At 34.1% G+C, this 20169-nt stretch overlaps 1 protein-coding gene across 1 annotated transcript; it reads left to right on the top strand.

Moving 5' to 3' along the window:
• The first annotated feature begins 140 nt into the window (after window positions 1-140).
• On the top strand, window positions 141-19724 carry LOC132549548 (N-alpha-acetyltransferase 25, NatB auxiliary subunit-like). The gene is made up of 28 exons (XM_060213487.1): window positions 141-195; window positions 1909-1994; window positions 2302-2440; window positions 2581-2777; window positions 3384-3483; window positions 3692-3772; window positions 4073-4184; window positions 4754-4837; window positions 5345-5520; window positions 6178-6290; window positions 6756-6824; window positions 7060-7195; window positions 8299-8388; window positions 8936-9046; window positions 9451-9520; window positions 9894-9993; window positions 10275-10322; window positions 10628-10731; window positions 11037-11089; window positions 11575-11647; window positions 12371-12413; window positions 12645-12848; window positions 13972-14095; window positions 15600-15659; window positions 16091-16182; window positions 16443-16553; window positions 17766-17915; window positions 18535-19724. Exons 1-28 carry the CDS (start codon window positions 141-143, stop codon window positions 18655-18657), a joined length of 2904 nt encoding a protein of 967 aa, XP_060069470.1. The 3' UTR covers window positions 18658-19724.
• Window positions 19725-20169: the final 445 nt, after the last annotated feature.

The following is a 20169-nucleotide window of genomic DNA, read 5'->3' on the forward strand; positions in this document are numbered from 1 at the left end:
TGCGTCTTATCATAATATTCAAGAGTTGTTTTTTCCGTCGAACGAATATGTATTTAAAAAATAAGTTAAATGATTGGGCGGAAGAATATCAATGCTACTGATCTCGTATCTGGCGAGAAAATGTGAGATTAATAAAAAAGATGGCGTCTCGTAGCCATGTGGATGTGAATGAAAGAAGATTGAGACCTATTTATGGTTTGTTTTAACTGATATAGACAATTCGATCGAATTTGAAGCGAAGCATGATGGTGTCGAATGATGTTGCTTTATGCACAGATATATCCTTTTCACACTTTGCGTTGAATGGTTGTAATTTAGCTGCCACAAAATTTTAAGAACTCCACAGGAAACGTCAAAGTTTGCGATTATCACACTACAAACCGTAATTAGACTTGGTTGGATATGATGCGAAATACAGATACTAACACTTAACGTACTAGGCAAAACTTTAAAGTCAGCATTTTATTTGTAGTCTTGCTGAAGTCCACCATTTTGCTATAGAACATTTTAACATTTCCTATGTTGGGCACAACCACAGTCATGGGTAAGAGTCCTGGCATTTGAAGGATAGTTACCACATTGAATAATCAATAACATCTGAATTGCAGGGTTATTTGGGGGAAAATTGTGCTTTTTTACACAAAAAGTTGTTTGTGAAGTTGTCATACATTTTTGTTAAAATCACAGACTTCATCATTTCTATTGTTTATCCACTGCTTATTATAGTGTAACTGAAAACAGCACAAGGTATCTTCATGCTCACCAAAGACATTTGCGCTTAATGCTGCCACTGGCTGTACACTGAAATCAATGTCAGTGATATAAATTGTCCTTTTAACACAAAGTTTTTGGATAATGTTAAAGATTATGTCCCTTTATTGGCAAATTTTTAAACAAGCGTTTCTGTTTCAGAATGACCATGCATTTGAGTAACTAACTTATTACTCAAAGAAGTAACTACCCATATGGGAGGTTGTGCCCAACATTTTTGTCAAAAGGTTGATGGGTCTAAGAATTTGTGTAGAATCTTCAACGTTATGGGTTGTTCAATTCATACCGCATAATTTACAACATAGAACTTATCATAGTGTGAAGATCACATGTAAACGTTTTGCAAACCATGTAATACAAAATTTTTAGGCTCGGGTAGGATTAAGTTATCAGTGATTTTTTTTAGAATATGACATTGCTGTGCCAAACTTAGATTAGTAAAATGAATCTGCAAGAAGGGAAATAAGACAATTTACAGAACTTATGACCCTGGTTGCGACATGCTCAACATAAACTTATGTAATAGGAATAAAATTATGTAACAGATTACATTTAAATTTTGGGCTGCAATAACATCATGTTTGTGGAGAAAAGGTTACAGATCATAACTATTTTATAAAAAATGCCAAGGTTGTTAACCCTTTCGGTGCCATAGGTGACTAAAGGCAACATGCAGACAGGCCGCCATAGGCGACTTTTGTCAACAATTTTTGCCATTGTTTTCGGATATTTTCTGGAAAATATTTGGCATTGAGCTGTACATTGTGAGAAATATTTGGCGCTGAGCTGTACATTGTGAGAAATAATTGGCACCGAAAGGGTTAATGGTGACTAAACATTCTTTCCGCACAGAATTTTCCACTAGAACTAATAAATCTCTTGTAACAACAATTTATATGATTAATTCAATCCGAAATCAAAAACTTTAGGTTTGGAATATAGATCTCTGTAGAAAAAGGATGTAAATTTATATTGAATTATCTGTGATAGACTCCTGTCCAATCATGGAAAATAATACTTTAAAAGAATTGTACGAGATTTAGAGATGTGTAATGCTGCTGAAATTGCAAATGATAAGATAAACAGATATATGTCAAAATACTAAAACATGATAGTGATGTATTTTTGTTGTTTCAGATTGTCTAGATAATGGAAACAACAAGAAAGCAATTCAAGAAGCTGACAAAGTATTGAAGAAACAGAAGGATTTGCAGTGTGCAAAAGTTTGTGTTATTTTTCATTCTGTCGAAATCTATTTGATATTGTAAAACATCAACATTTTGAAAAAGAGTTTATATGGGTTAATTGACTTAGGTGATGCTGATTAAATCTTTGTAAACTACCCTGTCTAGCTTCTTTTTCCTGATTAGCTGACAAATATTAAAGGTCAATGTATATTGTGTTGTGATAGATTTAAGATTTTTTATCATTTATACAACTGAAGAAAATAGCAAAATTGATCTGTTGTGTGAGGTAAATTATAATCATTTGAAATTCTTCAATATACTTCAATGTAACCTATAATTCCAGGTACTAAAGGCTCTTGCTTTACTAAGACTGGGACGACATGATGAGAGTTCTCTTCTTCTAAAGGATATTCATGCACAAAGCCCAACAGATGAAGCCACCCTTCAGGCTATGTCCATCTGTTACAGAGAGGTCTACAAATGTAAGTCTCTTTAACACCGATTTAAAACACTGATTGCTTAGAAAAAACATTAAACATTTGATAAACCTACATCATTTCCATTTGTGTTATTTATTTATTCTACAAGCATTACATATAAAATTTGATATCTTGCTTTACAGTGGATCTGATTGCTGATTTATATGAGAATGCTCACAAACATCGGCCAGACAATGAAGACATTTTGTCATCACTATTCATGGCATATGTCCGTCTTGGAGATTACAAAAAACAGCAGCAGACTGCCATGACACTTCACAGACTACAACCACAGAAAAATCCTTACTATTTCTGGGCTGTTATGAGTATTGTGATGCAGGTACATATTTATTGAATGACTGTACAACCAAACAATTCTCTTAAATACAATATGTTATGTAATAGGGTTTTATGTACAGAAACGTTTTCTTCAATTTGGTAAATATATACATATATGTAAAGAAGTTCTTGTATCACAATCAGTAAGAAAAGTATGTGCACCTTTTTAATAACTATGCTGTTGCTTTCATAAGACACATTTTCTTTTTATTTACATCATCAGTACTACTTGTTCTTCTGGATGTCTGAGAGTTAGTTTTAATTTTGTTGCCTTTAATGTAGACACTAGTTTGAAAGAAGCAATATGATATCATGAAAATAGCACTGATATTAAATGTTGATCACACAAATTTGTGACTCTATCATTGTAAATTGTGAAAGCATCATTCAACTGTGAACATGTTGGAATAAGGAGGTAAATTTTGAGGCAATTGTGAGTTATATTTTGTACAAAATATCTCCATCTTATGCATTTCATTACTAATTGGACTGTTATATTTCAAAATCTTTTTGAACACAAAATATGGCTTTTGGTATGACTTTGGTTTTGGCTTCAGTATTCACAATTTGCTTTTCACTTCAGCAAATGCATTATTATATTTTGTAGGGTCACCAAGATGAGAAGTTAGCCAAGGGTATGTTTCTTCCTCTTGCTGAGCGCATGACTAAAAAATATATTGATGAAGAAAAGATAACTGCTGAAGCAGGTAAGAAGTGTTATTTGGAGTCTTGTTGAAATTCCACTTTATGTTCTGGGTTTTATTTGAGAAATTTTCATTGAAAGAAAGTTGTCATATTTGTAGATAATATTTGATTAAACAAGTCAATGTCATTTTTCAGAGGTCCAAATATACCTCATCATTCTAGAACTTCTTGAGTAGTTTAGTGACATTCTGTGTTAACATTGTTTTTCAGAGGTCCAGATATACCTCATCATTCTAGAACTTCTCCAGAAGTGGGAAGAAGCATTAAAGGTAGTGGAAGGACCACTTGGAGGTAAAATCATCTGAACCTGTTGTATACTAATATCTAAATCTTTATTCTTTTGTACTATTTCCATGTGATGGTCATTTTTTCATTTTATTCTCCCAAAAACTGTTTTTATTGCAACCTTGTTATAAACCCATAAGATATCAAAATTTAAAGATCAAGGAGATTATTATAAACACACAACTAACATACGTACAGAAACAGGAACTTATAAACTATTTGCTGTTCTATTGTGAAACAAATGACATTTTTTTCTGTGTAATAAAAGCATTTCTTAGCTGTTTCATTTTATTATTGTCTTTTTAGCAAAACTTACAAGTGAATTCAACTTTCGGGAGAATAAAACTGCAGATCTTTATGCCAAGTTAGAGCGATGGCCGCAAGTCAACCGAGAGTACAAGGCTCTCTTAAAGGAAAAGTAAGATATTTCTTCAATATTGTACAACGGTTCCTTTGTCATAGTAGTTATGGGTTAATCTAGAATTTGAGAAATGCTACCCATTGTGGAAAAAGTAGAAGTTTTGACTGATTATGAGAAATGGAGAAATTTTGGACAGCCCTATTTGGTCAGAATTCAAAAAAGGGGAATGGTTAAAACATATGACAAACATGAAGACATCTTTTACATGGATCATATATGGTAATGTAGAGGTTAGATTGATATTCTCTTAAATTGATTGCATTCTTTCAAAACATGTTATCGAAAAATAAAATAATTAGCTCTGTTTGATGGTAATTTTTGCCCTGTTTTCTCATGTTTGTTGGTGAGGAATTTGTTTATCTTCAGAAGGAAAAAACTTTTCATTTATTACCCATTTCAAGTCATAAAATTTGTCTAGATTAAACCCTTGCAGTATGTAGAATATTTATCTATGTGATGTTCTAATTGGTAAAATGGACCTTGTCCTTGACAAGATTTTACATTGTATATGATCTGCATTTTATTTATATATCATGATATCACAATTTGATGACTTAATATTGCAGTCCAGATCACTGGAATAACTGGCAGGATTACATCCGCTCCTGTCTACGTCTGGTTGAGGCGAGCTGGACACCAGATAAAGACAGGTGAGATTACTGTAGAAAGCACATCAACTATTTATGGCATAATAAGTTTGCTTATTTCTACTCTGGATGGTCAGTGTGTGTCAAGAAGCTGATATGAATGTTGCCATTGTGTTCATAGATCCCACAAGATGATAATTGAGATAACCATCAGCTTCTTTTAGGAGACCCCACCTCAAAAAGACTCTTTACTTCATTTACTAGCAATGATACTCGGCTGAAATAAGGATCAAAAGTCTTTTTTTTTTCAAGTTTTATACAAATATAATAATAATGTTGAAAATCAGGTGGGGGTAAATTTCTTTTGATTCAAACTTTAATATTTCCTTAAAACACATTTGAAGCACCAGCATTGATTTTATGTGTGGATCAGCAGCATTTAGGTGTGATATTTGATATCAATTTGTGGATCAAACTTTTCTTTCTTCTTTTTTTTTTTTGTCTAGTTTTTTTTACTTTAATGTTTTTAATTGTATGTTTGATAAACAAAACTGTTGTTTGTTGCTACAGTGAAGAAGACATTGACTACACAGAGGATATGGTCGCCACATTTATACAGGAAACTATCAAGCAGTGTGAGGGTGGTCGACCTCAAAGGGGCCCTTACCTTGCGCAATTAGAACTCATCAAACAGATGAAGGACAAGAACCGATGGAAACCAGACCTAGCTGAAAGTGAACAATTTGGTAAGAGCTCATTTTTGTTACATTATAATTAGGTTTAGGATATTACATTATAATTAGGTTTAGGATATTACATTATAATTAGGTTTAGGATATTACATTATAATTACGTTTAGGATATTACATTATAATTACGTTTAGGATATTACATTATAATTAGGTTTAGGATATTACATTATAATTACGTTTAGGATATTAATTATAATTAGGTTTAGGATATTACATTATAATTAGGTTTAGGATATTACATTATAGTTAGGTTTAGGATATTACATTATAATTAGGTTTAGGATATTAGGTTATAATTAGGTTTAGGATATTACATTATAATTAAGTTTAGGATATTACATTATAATTAAGTTTAGGATATTACATTATAATTAGGTCTAGGATATTACATTATAATTAGGTCTAGGATATTACCTTATAATTAGGTTTAGGATATTACGTTATAATTAGGTTTAGGATATTACATTATAATTAGGTTTAGGATATTACATTATAATTACGTTTAGGATATTACATTATAATTAGGTTTAGAATAGGTACAGCAATGGCTTGTTTACTGGGAAAAGTCAAGAAATGGAGAAGTATTTAAACACTATTAATAAACAAAAGGGGATATACAAAACCATTGACAATAGAAATCATTGTTTACAGGAGACCCTTTACAGCTACTTCTACGGTACTATGATCTATTTGGAGATAAACCATGCTGTTTTGAAGATATGAAGTCATTTACAAAGCTTCTGACAGAAGACAAAGAAACAAAGGTATGAGAACAAACTTATATAAAATTTTGCTTATTTTATGATCAATCAACGAGATATAACCAAAATTTAAATATTCAGCATGCAGTCTTTGACATATGGAAGTGCAATAGTGTCAATCCAGCAGTCTAATGGTCATTGTTACAGTGAAAATGAATTAAGGTTCAAGCAATGTTTTCAACAACCAGAAACATAATGTTTCATCAAATAATCACAAAGCTGTTTGGTCAAAGATCAAGATCATTTTTTTTATTCAAAATGAAATAAAAAGTTTATTGACCGATGGTCAAGTAAACATTGACCTGAGACAAATTTTGTATTTTTTTTCTATGAAGATTTTTGTTACGGCATTATGAAGCAATCATCATCATAATTAATCATATTTATTTTTTATTTCATAGTTGTTGTTAATTGTTTTAACTTTAAGTCCTATAGATTTATCTGAACACTTCTCATTGCTCTTTTCAGTTGATATCTGTGGTAACAGAGGGTGTTGATTTACCAAATCCTGAAGAGACACTAGGATATGCCTCTAGTGTAAGTGAAAACTTAAGGCTTAGACTGTTGTCAATTATCAGTTGAATTTTATGATCATTGTTTCAAATGAAGTTACAGGATATCAAATCTGACTCTTAGGAAATCCTAATAATAAGCAGAAATAATATTATTTAGCACCTTTAAGCAATATTACCAATTATTTAACACAAGCTGACAGTATTTAAACTGTTTTTGAATCTGTTTATTATAATCTGTATGATGATTTGATTTGTAGGTGAAACAGATGCAGCGTCACATAACATTGCTACAGCTGATGCGGTACATGGGATACTATGACAAACTGTCTACAACGGAGAGACTTGTCTTAGTCAAGGAATACATTCAACGCTATCACCATGGCCTCAGTTATGGTCTGTTGTTATCAAATTGGTAGTTTTAAATCAGACTTTGATAATGTACCAGAATTTATATAAAAATGAAATATTTTTAAATAACACTATTAGGAAATTAAGTTTTGAAAAATTCTGAAGTTTGTATTGTTAGTTAAAAAAGACCTTCAGGTCCAAATTACCATCACATATGATCAAGTTTCATTATGTATGTTTATAATAGATAACAAATTATTGTTCTGTAATACATAATAAATAAATTTTCACCTATCTTACTATTGATACATTATGTTGAGTACAGGTGTTGATTGATACATTGTTTGTAGGTAGAGACTTGTTGAGTACAGATGTTGATTGATACATTGTTTGTAGGTAGAGACTTGTTGAGTACAGATGTTGATTGATACATTGTTTGTAGGTAAAGACTTGTTGAGTACAGATGTTGATTGATACATTGTTTGTAGGTAGAGACTTGTTGAGTACAGGTGTTGATTGATACATTGTTTGTAGGTAAAGACTTGTTGAGTACAGGTGTTGATTGATACATTGTTTGTAGGTAAAGACTTGTTGAGTACAGGTGTTGATTGATACATTGTTTGTAGGTAAAGACTTGTTGAGTACAGGTGTTGATTGATACATTGTTTGTAGGTAAAGACTTGTTGAGTACAGGTGTTGATTGATACATTGTTTGTAGGTAGAGACTTGTTGAGTACAGATGTTGATTGATACAGATGTTGATTGATACATTGTTTGTAGGTAAAGACTTGTTGAGTACAGATGTTGATTGATACATTGTGTGTAGGTAAAGACTTGTTGAGTACAGATGTTGATTGATACATTGTTTGTAGGTAAAGACTTGTTGAGTACAGATGTTGATTGATACATGAGGTGGAGGTAGAGACTTGCTGAGTATAGGTGTTGATTGATACATTGTTTGTAGGTAAAGACTTGTTGAGTACAGATGTTGATTGATACATGAGGTGGAGGTAGAGACTTGCTGAGTATAGGTGTTGATTGATACATTGTTTGTAGGTAGAAACTTGTTGAGTACAGATCTAGATTGATACATTGTGTGGAGGTAGAAACTTGTTAAATATAGGTGCTGATTGATTCATTGTTTGTAGGTAAAGACTTGCTGAGTACAGATCTCCAATACAGTGATAACTACCTGCTCATAGCAGTGCTGCTGCTGCTGGACATATGGAGGGAATCAAGTAAGTCACAAAGTATATCTACATAGTATCTGGTATTCATCATCCTTTACTTAGATACAGTTTTAGTTGATCTATACATATTAACTATACAGTTTTTATGGGATCCCCATTTTCACTAATTTTATTATGGTTACGCTACAAAGTTGTCATCAGTTCCACACTATCACAAGGAGGCCTGTACAACATACTTTCATAACCTGAAAACGCACTCATCAGGATCATATAGCAAGGCTATCTTTCAAAAACCTACTTTTAATGTAAATAAGACATTCAACAATATTTAAACAGTCCTACAACTGGATGAAATAAGATATCACATACATTTCAGGTAGGATTTTAGGATTGTCACACTTTTAACGAAAAAAAAAGAGTGTCACCATTTACTATGAATAGAATTTAAGTGTTATCAGAAGACTTTTTATCTCATTTGATCTGTTAATCATCACATATACATTCATCTTATAATTCTTTATTCAATTTTTTGTTATTGTTTTTGATGCCTTGGTTTTGTCATAATTTTATTGACATTTTTTTCTGATTCTATCAGAAAATGACTCCCTGGTGTGGCAGGCAATAGTACAGTTAGAAAAAGGCATTAGTAATAGTCGTTCCAACTTCCATATGAAGCTGATCTTGATGCGTTTGTATTGTATTATGGGTGAGTACAGACTTTACCTGATTTTCACTTATATTATCATTTGGAAAACAAAAGTATATCAGTATAAATAATTCATTTTGTCTGACATTATCTCTACATGTGGATTTGTCTCTTTACATTCTGTTATCTTGAAAAATTTAAGTCGTCAGTCGGTATTGTAGGTCACACTTAATCACTTTCAAAAATAAGATATGTTTACTGTAATCAGAGAAACCAACAGTATACTCTGAATGAATCGTCATTTTGTTCATCTTTTGGGTATTTGAATTGTATCTTTGATTTTCATTTGCATGAGATTGTGTAAATATTTATGCTAGTATGACCGAATCCTAGTTTGAACACCAGTAAGATATTCTCATTATATGTTGGACAGATTTTACCAATTTAATTTTTACTCTTAACAGGAGCGTATGGTCCCTGTCACACAGTGTATGAGTCTATGGAGGTGAAACATGTGATGAATGATACCCTTGGGTAAGCCTTTACAAATATCACAGATGTTTTAGTACATATGATGATACTGTATAACATGGAAAGTTTGTTGTGTAGAATATTTATTGTTTTCATGGCTATAAATAAATAAAAATAATGAAAATAAACTGTTAGGACTTCAGGTGAAAAGTAATGTTAAGTTATGCTACCTGAGATGGTTTATGTGTCTCAGGTGAAGATCTGAGGGATGTGATTTAATCAATAACTGAGATGGTTTAGTGTCTCAAGAGCTTAAATCACTGACTATCCTGTACGGTTGTGGGAGGGGCCATTGGCAAAAACCAGCAAAGCAAACCCTGTAATTTGCATCAGCAAAGTCTTACATTGATTCAAAATCATTTGGTATCTGTTTCAGGCACACAATAGCGAACCATGTTGGACGCCTGGGACATTTTGTTGCAGCCTGTTCTATGTATGGAACAATGCTGCGTTTTTTTGCAGTCAACCACAAAGAGGTAATAAATCCTTTGTTTAAATATATTGTCAAAACATAAACAAAATAAAGAGGTCAAAGGTTCAAAAAAATGTTGTTCACAGTGTTTAGGTCATTTACATATGAAACAAAACACAGAGGTCACATTTATATGTGCCAGCTAAGAGTATTGATAGTCTTGTTGTAAAGAGAGAGAAAAAAAAACAAAGATATGATACATAATCTTACAAGTAACACAGAAATGCACCAATCAGTCGTAATTTCAAAAATGTTTTTAAATAAACTTCATTTTCTGATTTACAGACAGCTGAATATTTGATAGCATCTTACAAGTATGGTTCCTTTAGCAAGGTAAAGTGATGCAAATTAAAACAATAAATATATCATTGTCAGCTTTAAAGCACAATTATAGACTTCTAAAGATTTTGTTCACAAACTTGATTGTGTTTTAAATGTCTAGTATTCTGTCACATGAAAGCATCTTAATAATACCTTGGTAATGCCAGTATGCTCAGTGTCCCTTATTTGTGAATTTGCAAAACCATGATGTCATCACCTTTTTCAGGATCATTCAGTATGAATAAATATATTTAAAAAGGAAAGAATGTTTACTGTTGCAAACAGATTGTTCCATTTTTATGACAATATTGTTGCAGATACATGAATTTGTAAAGTTTCGGGAGCGCCTTCAGAAGTCTTTACAGTACTCTTCAGCAATGACAGAGAGTATGTTGTTAGATTTGGTGCTAGAAACTTCAAGGTGAGCTGGAAATTACATTTTTATATAGATTTAATGGGTTAAAATAAACTATAACAGCACAGACCTTGGTTCTTCTTATCTGTGTTTATTTTGGGTCTATTCTCAATGATACTTCAACATAAAACCTGGAGTTGCTAAGTAAAAAGCAGGTTTCAATGTCCTTTTTCCATAGTAACATTCTCTAACTATATCAATACATTCTGATCATTTACAGTCTAATGGTCAATATTATGCCTGCAAGGTCAGAACATCTTTGATATACAATCAGACGAGACAGGATTGTAATTGTCTATTTATACTTACAGCCATGTTAGCACAGAACAGATGGTAACATACATGGAAATAGACCCAGAAAAAGGTAATTATACACATAGATAGATCTGATGTGACAAGATATCTTCTGTTTAAGGTATCAATGTCTGGTGTTGTTGAGTTAATTTTGTAGCATTATAATGCGATACCATACCAGCTTTGTCAACTGCAATTGACACTAATTATAAACATGATACAATGAGGCACTTTGTGGTAGTTTTGTTCTGGATTTCTATTTCTTGGGTAAATGAGTTTAAGGTCGGTGTTGAAACTCACTTTAAAATGTGTGATTGATAAGAAAAATCTGACATTATGACAGGTATAAGGTCATGCTTAATGCTAGCTGAAGTGAAACTGTTATAAAGGGAGACCAACCTCCTAAAAAGGACTATTACTTTGTTATCATGCTCTCAGGAAAATCCTTTATTTGGAGAATATATTTTAATATTATGCTTTCCTTAACTGATCACCTGTTAAAGGGAATGCTCTCTGAAGGTAATGCAGATGATAATAAATCCTGTTTAATTTCAGAAAAGAATGGATATGATGACCTCTGTGATAATAGGGATTTCTCTGTGATGGAATCCTGGGAACCTCATTCAAGGTAGGTAGTAGTCATTTGCATAATTTAGGAGTTATTGAAACTTGATTTATACGTTGGTCATACTAAGAGAATGTGCTGTATACCAAATTCAGGGCCTGCAACTTCTTAATCACAGAACTATTGCCCTTTGAATTTTGTGTCCATTAGTCGTTTTCGGGGAGCATTCATCAGTTTCACTGATACTTTTGTGCTAAATCCTTGAGAATCTTGAGAAACTCTCAACAGATTGGATTAATATTTACCTCATATGGTCATAATATCAGGTTCTACACCTTATTATCATAAGGTAATCATCAGTCAGGCTAAGGGTTAAAGGTCATATTTTACAACTCCTACAAAATCCAGAAGAATTGATACAAAAAATATGTTTGGAAGCAAGGGACATTCATTTTCTAGTCTGAAAATATTTTAATTCAATAAGTTGAAACACATATAAGTCAGATAACTTGAGTTGAAATTTATACGTAAAGAACCCATACCAAGTTGAATATATCAAGTAACAAACCGTTAAGAGTTTAAAATCATCATATAAAGTCAGAACCCGAGATAAGTCAATTTGAATTAAAAATGACTGTAATCTCATTGCTGTGTAGGTATCACATCCACATCTGTGTATGTGTTGTCTGATTTATGTACACAATGTATTATTATATGATGATATCTGTGATTTAAAGGGGAATGACTTAAATTAGTTATTCTGTACCATGTTTCATTTCATTTCAGATGTAGACTTGAAGAGGCTAAACTACATTCTCGGAAGGAAGAGGTATGAATTTTTGTTACCTGATTCTCCATTAAGTTCATCATCTTGTGAACATTCAGTGGATGAACCTCTTATCATTTTTCAATGAAACTTAATCAAATTTATTTCTGAAAATTAATTTAAACCAGTTTTACAGTTTTAATCTTTGCTCTTTTTTCTGTCTTGATGTTATTTATAGTCTGGAAATGTTTGTCATATTTGTTATTGTATATTGCAATCTGTTTCGTACACCAGATACTGTGGTTAAAGGTGAGAAAGCTGACGCTACGAATCCTTACAGCCAGCGTGATGCTCGGCCAACAAAGTGTCAAGACTGACAGCCACACAAACAATGGCATCAATCATGACAGGAAACCACCACATGAGGTCCTCACCGATCTTCTGTCGCTGCTTTCCCAACACATAGACTCTTGTCAGGAGTTCTCTTCCCCATATCAGGTCAGTACAACATATAGACTCATATCAGGAGTTCTCCTACTATATCAGGTCAGTAAAACATATAGACTCTTGTCAGGAGTTCTCCTCCCCAGATCAGGTCAGTAAAACATATAGACTCTTGTCAGGAGTTCTCCTCCCCAGATCAGGTCAGTAAAACATATAGACTCTTGTCAGGAGTTCTCCTACACAGATCAGGTCAGTAAAACATATAGACTCTTGTCAGGAGTTCTCCTCCCCAGATCAGGTCAGTAAAACATATAGACTCTTGTCAGGAGTTCTCCTACACAGATCAGGTCAGTAAAACATATAGACTCTTGTCAGGAGTTCTCCTCCCCAGATCAGGTCAGTAAAACATATAGACTCTTGTCAGGAGTTCTCCTACACAGATCAGGTCAGTAAAACATATAGACTCTTGTCAGGAGTTCTCCTACACAGATCAGGTCAGTAAAACATATAGACTTTTGTCAGGAATTCTCCTCCCCAGATCAGGTCAGTAAAACATATAGACTCTTGTCAGGAGTTCTCCTACACAGATCAGGTCAGTAAAACATATAGACTCTTGTCAGGAGTTCTCCTCCCCAGATCAGGTCAGTAAAACATATAGACTCTTGTCAGGAGTTCTCTTCCCCAGATCAGGTCAGTAAAACATATAGACTCTTGTCAGGAGTTCTCCTACCCAGATCAGGTCAGTAAAACATATAGACTCTTGTCAGGAGTTCTCTTCCCCAGATCAGGTCAGTAAAACATATAGACTCTTGTCAGGAGTTCTCCTACCCAGATCAGGTCAGTAAAACATATAGACTCTTGTCAGGAGTTCTCCTACACAGATCAGGTCAGTAAAACATATAGACTCTTGTCAGGAGTTCTCCTCCCCAGATCAGGTCAGTAAAACATATAGACTCTTGTCAGGAGTTCTCCTACACAGATCAGGTCAGTAAAACATATAGACTCTTGTCAGGAGTTCTCCTACACAGATCAGGTCAGTAAAACATATAGACTCTCGTCAGTCATATTAGAATCACATTTGCTCTACACAGAAACATTGCATATACAAAAATTTTATATGAAGAAGTTATTTTTACTTAATGTGTGTATAAAATCATATCTGGTAATCCTGTTTCAGTACCCAGTCCATGGTCCATTCAGGACACGATTGTGTTCATATCTCAAAGAACGACATTGTGAAGCTTTCACAGATATGGTCAGCAATGTGATGTATGTCCACCACCTACATGACAATGGTCTAGGTAAGACAATGGTCAGTCTATGTAAGACAATGGTCAGTCTAGGGAAGACAATGGTCAGTCTAGTTGAGACTGGTCAGTCTAGGCGAGACAATGGTCAGTGAAGGTGAGACAATGGTCTAGGTGAGACAATGGTCAGTCAAGGGGAGACAATGGTCAGTCTAGGGGAGACAATGGTCAGTCTATTTGGGACAATGGTCAGTCTAGGGGAGACAATGGTCAGTCTAGGTGAGACAATGGTCAGTCTAGGTGAGACAATAGTCAGTCTAGGTGAGACAATGGTCGTGAGACAATGGTCGGTCTAGGTGAGAAAATGGTTAGCCTAGATGTGTCAACTGTTGGTCTAGGGGAGAGACAATGGTCAGTCAACGGGAGACAATGGTCAGTCTAGGGGAGAAAATGGTTAGTCTAGGTGAGACAATGGTTAGTCTAGGTGAGACAATGGTCAGTCTAGGTGAGGCAATGGTCAGTCTAGGGGAGAAAATGGTTAGTCTAGGTGAGACAATGGTCAGTCTAGGTGAGACATTGGTCAGTCTAGGTGAGACAATGGTCAGTCTAGGTGAGGCAATGGTCAGTCTAGGGGAGAAAATGGTTAGTCTAGGTGAGACAATGGTCAGTCTAGGTGAGACATTGGTCAGTCTAGGTGAGACAATGGTCAGTCTAGGTGAGGCAATGGTCAGTCTAGGGGAGAAAATGGTTAGTCTAGGTGAGACAATGGTCAGTCTAGGTGAGACAATGGTCAGTCAAGGTGAGACAATGGTCAGTCTAGGTAAGACAATGGTCAGTCTAGGTGAGGCAATGGTCAGTCTAGGTGAGACAATGGTTGGTCTAGAGAAGAGACTATGGTCAGTCTAGGTGAGACAAGGTTGGTCTAGGGGAGACAATGGTCAGTCTTTGTGAGATTATTGGCACTCTAAATAAATAAATAAATCTTAACTTTGTATAGAAATATTTCAGGCTTGTTTTACAATAATTCAAAATTTTATTTCTTAACTATGACATAGTTTGACGGGTTGGTAGCATGTTGAAATCTAAACTTTAGAAGCAAAACCAGAGAACCTGTATAAAACCCTGTGACCAGTCAGATGATCTAAAACTGTTTTTAGTACTAATTACTACTGTATGCAGAAAAATTATCACTGTAGCATAATGTTGACCCAGTAGACAACAATAAAATCTGGGGTCATCTTTGATGATTTCGATGTGTATTTTATAGCAATAATTCACTGAACTAATGGAGGCCAAAAATCCCTTGGTAAATATTTCACTGTATACAGTATTTCTTAGAAAGTACTGGATCATTAATAGGTGAAGGTCATTCTGTAATTTCTTGTAGGTTTCCATTTGTCTCCTGTAAAATTTTAGCGTGATTAATAAAGCAAAATGTTATGTACATACAAATGTCAGGATTTCCAACTGAGGTTCATGTGATAGAATTGTCTTGATAAGACAGTGTCAGGTAATATGTGGAAATGATTTAAACTAAAAGTCACATATGTCTTTTCAGATACTGCAGACAACGAAAAAGAAGAAAAACTAAGAACATCTGTACCAGATTTAATTAGTGGTAAGCATCAATCAGTTTGGTTTGTACTTCAATTTGATTTGGTATTAAAGCTCATATATGGTTAGATCAGATTTTAACAAAACCTTCAGTTGGGTAAGAGTAGGGCTGCCACAGGTACAGAATTTCAGACGCGGATAGTCAGATCTAATACTTGACTCAACATGAATGAAACATAGTTTTATATTGAATGAGTCTTTTGTACTTACACATGTACAACAGGAAGTAATCCCTTTTTTGCATCCTTTTGTGTTATCAGAATGACACAAGTAAAGCTTTCAAGTACATATAATTGACTATTCCCCTCAGTTATAGAGTTATTGCCCTTTGTTAAAAAATTTTATCCAGAGCATAAATTGTTCACAATTATACTTGGTTACTGAAACCTGGTGAATACATTAAGAAGATGTTTCACTGATACTCTTGTTTTACAGGTTTGATATCCAAACATAAAGGTAGTTTGGTAACAGATGGAGAGAATCGTATCAACACAAGTATATTGGAAAATTTAGTCCTTATAGCTGAGGTATGCCTTTAGTCTGACATGAATAATGCAGTAGTTTGATCTACCCGAGCAACTTCTCTTTGAGTGTAAAATATCACTCATATGTATTCTTTAAAAAGTAAATAAAAGTGCTACACCCATACAACAAATTGATGTGATATTTTTGTCCCTAATGCAGGATTAGTTTGTTTTAAATCAATTTATGAACTACATGTGTATTGTTTGTTATGTTTCTGTACATTATATGCTAGATCTTATCATTATCCCCATCTATTTTACAGACATTATCTCATGTTACTGTACTGGTAGGAGTTTGTCATCGCATCTTAAAACCTTTAAAGAGTCAGTGGAACAAAAAGTGTAAAAAGAGCAAAGGAGTCCCGCTAGAGGCAGTAAGTATTAATGATATACTGAGGTAGAACAAGCCCCGTTAGAGGCGGTAAGTATTAATGATATACTGAGGTAGAATAAGCCCCACTAGAGGCAGTAAGTATTAATGATATACAGAGGTAGAACAAGACCCGCTAGAGGTGGTAAGAATTAATGATATACAGAGGTAGAACAAGCCCCGCTAGAGGCAGTAAGTATTAATGATATACAGAGGTAGAACAAGCCCCGCTAGAGGTGGTAAGTATTTATGATATACTGAGGTAGAGGCTGTGACTGGTATACTGAGGCAGAACAAGTCCCACTAGAGGCTGTGACTGGTATACTGAGGTAGAACAAGTCCCACTAGAGGCTGTGACTGGTATACTGAGGTAGAACAAGTCCCTCTAGAGGCTGTGACTGGTATACTGAGGTAGAACAAGTGTGACTGGTATACTGAGGTAGAACAAGTCCCTCTAGAGGCTGGTACTGGTATACTGATGTAGAACAAGTCCCACTAGAGGCTGTGACTGCTATACTGAGGTAGAACAAGTCCCACTAGAGGCTGTGACTGCTATACTGAGGTAGAACAAGTCCCACTAGAGGCTGTGACTGGTATACTGAGGTAGAACAAGTCCCTCTAGAGGCTGTGACTGGTATACTGAGGTAGAACAAGTCCCTCTAGAGGCTGGTACTGGTATACTGATGTAGAACAAGTCCCACTAGAGGCTGTGACTGCTATACTGAGGTAGAACAAGTCCCACTAGAGGCTGTGACTGGTTTACTGAGGTAGAACAAGTCCCTCTGGAGACTGTGACTGGTATACTGAGGTAGAACATGCCCCAGCTCTATGAAATATTAAAACTTAAAAAAGAAAAAAAAAAAAAACAATACACGTTGAAAATGATGTAGTATATCTTTGAGAAGTGCAATTTTAATTAATTAATTGTTGAAGTTTGAAAGGCACTGAAAAGAGAAATTGTTATTATTTTCAAAGGCATAATAGTTCTCCTCATTGTTTTTCATTACTGAATAAAATACAACTGTTCATGTAAGGACTCTATTGATACCAAGTTAAATACTAGTTACTGTAATTGAATTGAATTTTTGAGTCACAGTAGGATATATGTGTGGTATTATTTTTTCATGGTTGAAATTGTGTTCTACATTATCAACTGACAGTTTGAAAAGAGGCCTGTCACTTTACATAAATGAATATGTTGACTTGTGATTCACAGCCTTGTACATTTGGGAGCTACGTTCAACTTGTGGATGGTCTAGATAAGGCAGCGAAAGATCTACACCAAGCAATTCGGGATATGGATCCAGTTTTCTTAACTCTCGACTTCAGCAAGCTCAACCTAACACAAAACCTTTGTGAAAATGAGGTTAGTATTGCATAATTAGTCTCTGGATGTAGATATAATATTTTGACAGCATCTCGAAACATGTTTAGTTTTTCAAATCAAACTTCATTAGAACAGTTAGGTCTGTAGTCATATTGGTTGTCAATACTGAAAATAACTTCCTCCTTAGAACCTAATTAGGATAGTGTCCAGAGAATAGGGTTAGCATTAGTGCTGGGACAGCTTTTAAAGTCATTTGTTGTGAAAATAACTTCACTGACTTCTGATAGGCCTGAAATGAGTCTTAATGTTTGAATTATAGCTTTGCTTTTTTGGCTGTATAACATACGGAGAGTTAATGATATACTGGTCATTGAATCTGCACTACAGAAAATCAGTCAAAATGGACCACTGAAAGTTTATGAAATATTGATCTGTTAATCTGGACTACTGAAAATGTATGAAATATTTTGATCTGTAAATCTGGACAACAGAAAGTTTATGAAATATTGATCAGACCTTGTATATCAAAAGTGTCGTTAAAATTAGGCTATTAGGTATTATTATATAAAACGTCTGGGACTTAAAATCTGTTAACAAGGTGCTCCCAAGCAACAAAGGATAGAAAAATTCTATGTATCTTTTATGTTCCATCTTACAGGAAGATAGTGCTATTGAAAAAGACATGTGGTGTAAGGTGGAAAAGAGCTACCAGGTATCGGCACGAGAAGTGACAGAATTCCTCCACAATAAAATGCAGTACCTGGGTACCCTACGACTGTGATATGCATAATATAACCGTGATATGTGTAGTTGTATAAAAAAACTGGGGACAATCGGACAACAGCCAGTATACTGCCAACTGAGTATTAGATCCATTTAGGATTTACTGTAGGGCTATCTCACTCTTGTAGTGCAGATTTCCTACAAAGGAACTACGATTTCCTGGGATTTGTAGCTTTTTTCTGTGATTTCAAGGTACAGTGATGGGGAAGCTACACAAAAAATTTCATCTGATCTCTCTGCTTTTACTATCCTTGATGATAGTGATATTGTGTCCTGTTATCTAATGTAACAGAGCCAGGTCTTCACTGTGTTTGTGTGTGTGTTTACTGACATTGTAAACCAAACCAATTAAGTGTGTTATTTTAGCAAAAATGGGAATGGAATAAATGCATTTTTATCAGGGATATTTTCAAAACTTATCAATTTGACTTGATCATATTTATGTTGTGGCTTCAAAGAACAAAAAGAAAGGAAACCTGTTACATTTATGCTGTAAGTCCTATATTAATGCTACCAGTACCTGAAGTTAATGCAGTCATAGGGCTATGAATGCCATAGGATAAGTATCATGTTTCCTGAATCTATTTGATCATCAGTCTTTTATATACTGACACTTTTTCCATCTCCTGTACTTTTAAAATAAAGGAAACATTCAGAAGATATTCAGCTGTTCCATGAATAGCATAAAAGCACTTACGATACTATGCAGGGTAATTATTCTTCACCATGAATACTAAGGACTATTTGCATTCAGATTGCTAGTAATTATATCAATTCAAGATGTATACATGCTGAACATAGACTGGTGATATCTTGATACCCACTAGCCTCATGCATTATGGAGGTAAAAGACTTGCTTTTATACTGACAGAAGTGTTTATTTGTTATACACAACTTTGCTGGAAACATTGTATAATAATAAATATATATATCAAAGTTAGAAACCTGAGAGAAATCTGCAGATATTTATATCAACATTGTGAAGATATTGAAACCGTCTTTTTTCCAACAGTATTTTATAAGAAAGAGTGTAAATGTATTTATGACTTTGTTGTAACAGTTCATTGTGCTATAGAACTTTCTGTGTATCAACAATACTGTGTATTTACTGGTACAGTAGAACATAGTATTCACCAACAATACTGTGTATTTACTAGTACAGTAGACAATACTGTGTATTTACTGGTACAGTCATAGTATTACCAACAATACTGTGTATTTACTGGTACAGTAGAACATAGTTCTTACCAACAATACTGTGTATTTACTGGTACAGTAGAACATAGTATTCACCAACAATACTGTGTATTTACTGGTACAGTAGAACATAGTTCTCACCAACAATACTATGTATTTACTGATACAGTAGAACATAGTTCTTACCAACAATACTGTGTATTTACTGGTACAGTAGAACATAGTATTCACCAACAATACTGTGTATTTACTGGTACAGTAGAACATAGTTCTTACCAACAATACTGTGTATTTACTGGTACAGTAGAACATA

The sequence above is a fragment of the Ylistrum balloti genome, unplaced genomic scaffold, assembly GCF_031769215.1.
Source record: "Ylistrum balloti isolate Yb309-2 unplaced genomic scaffold, AGI_CSIRO_Ybal_v1 Utg370064, whole genome shotgun sequence".
Classification (NCBI taxonomy): domain Eukaryota; kingdom Metazoa; phylum Mollusca; class Bivalvia; order Pectinida; family Pectinidae; genus Ylistrum; species Ylistrum balloti.

Excerpts from the sequence above, each read along its gene's own strand:
- LOC132549548 (XM_060213487.1), top strand. The coding sequence starts at position 141 with ATGGCGTCTCGTAGCCATGTGGATGTGAATGAAAGAAGATTGAGACCT. Across the intron at positions 2,441-2,580 it reads TTACAGAGAGGTCTACAAAT|TGGATCTGATTGCTGATTTA; the intron begins GTAAGTCTCTTT and ends CTTGCTTTACAG. Across the intron at positions 8,389-8,935 it reads GGACATATGGAGGGAATCAA|AAAATGACTCCCTGGTGTGG; the intron begins GTAAGTCACAAA and ends TGATTCTATCAG.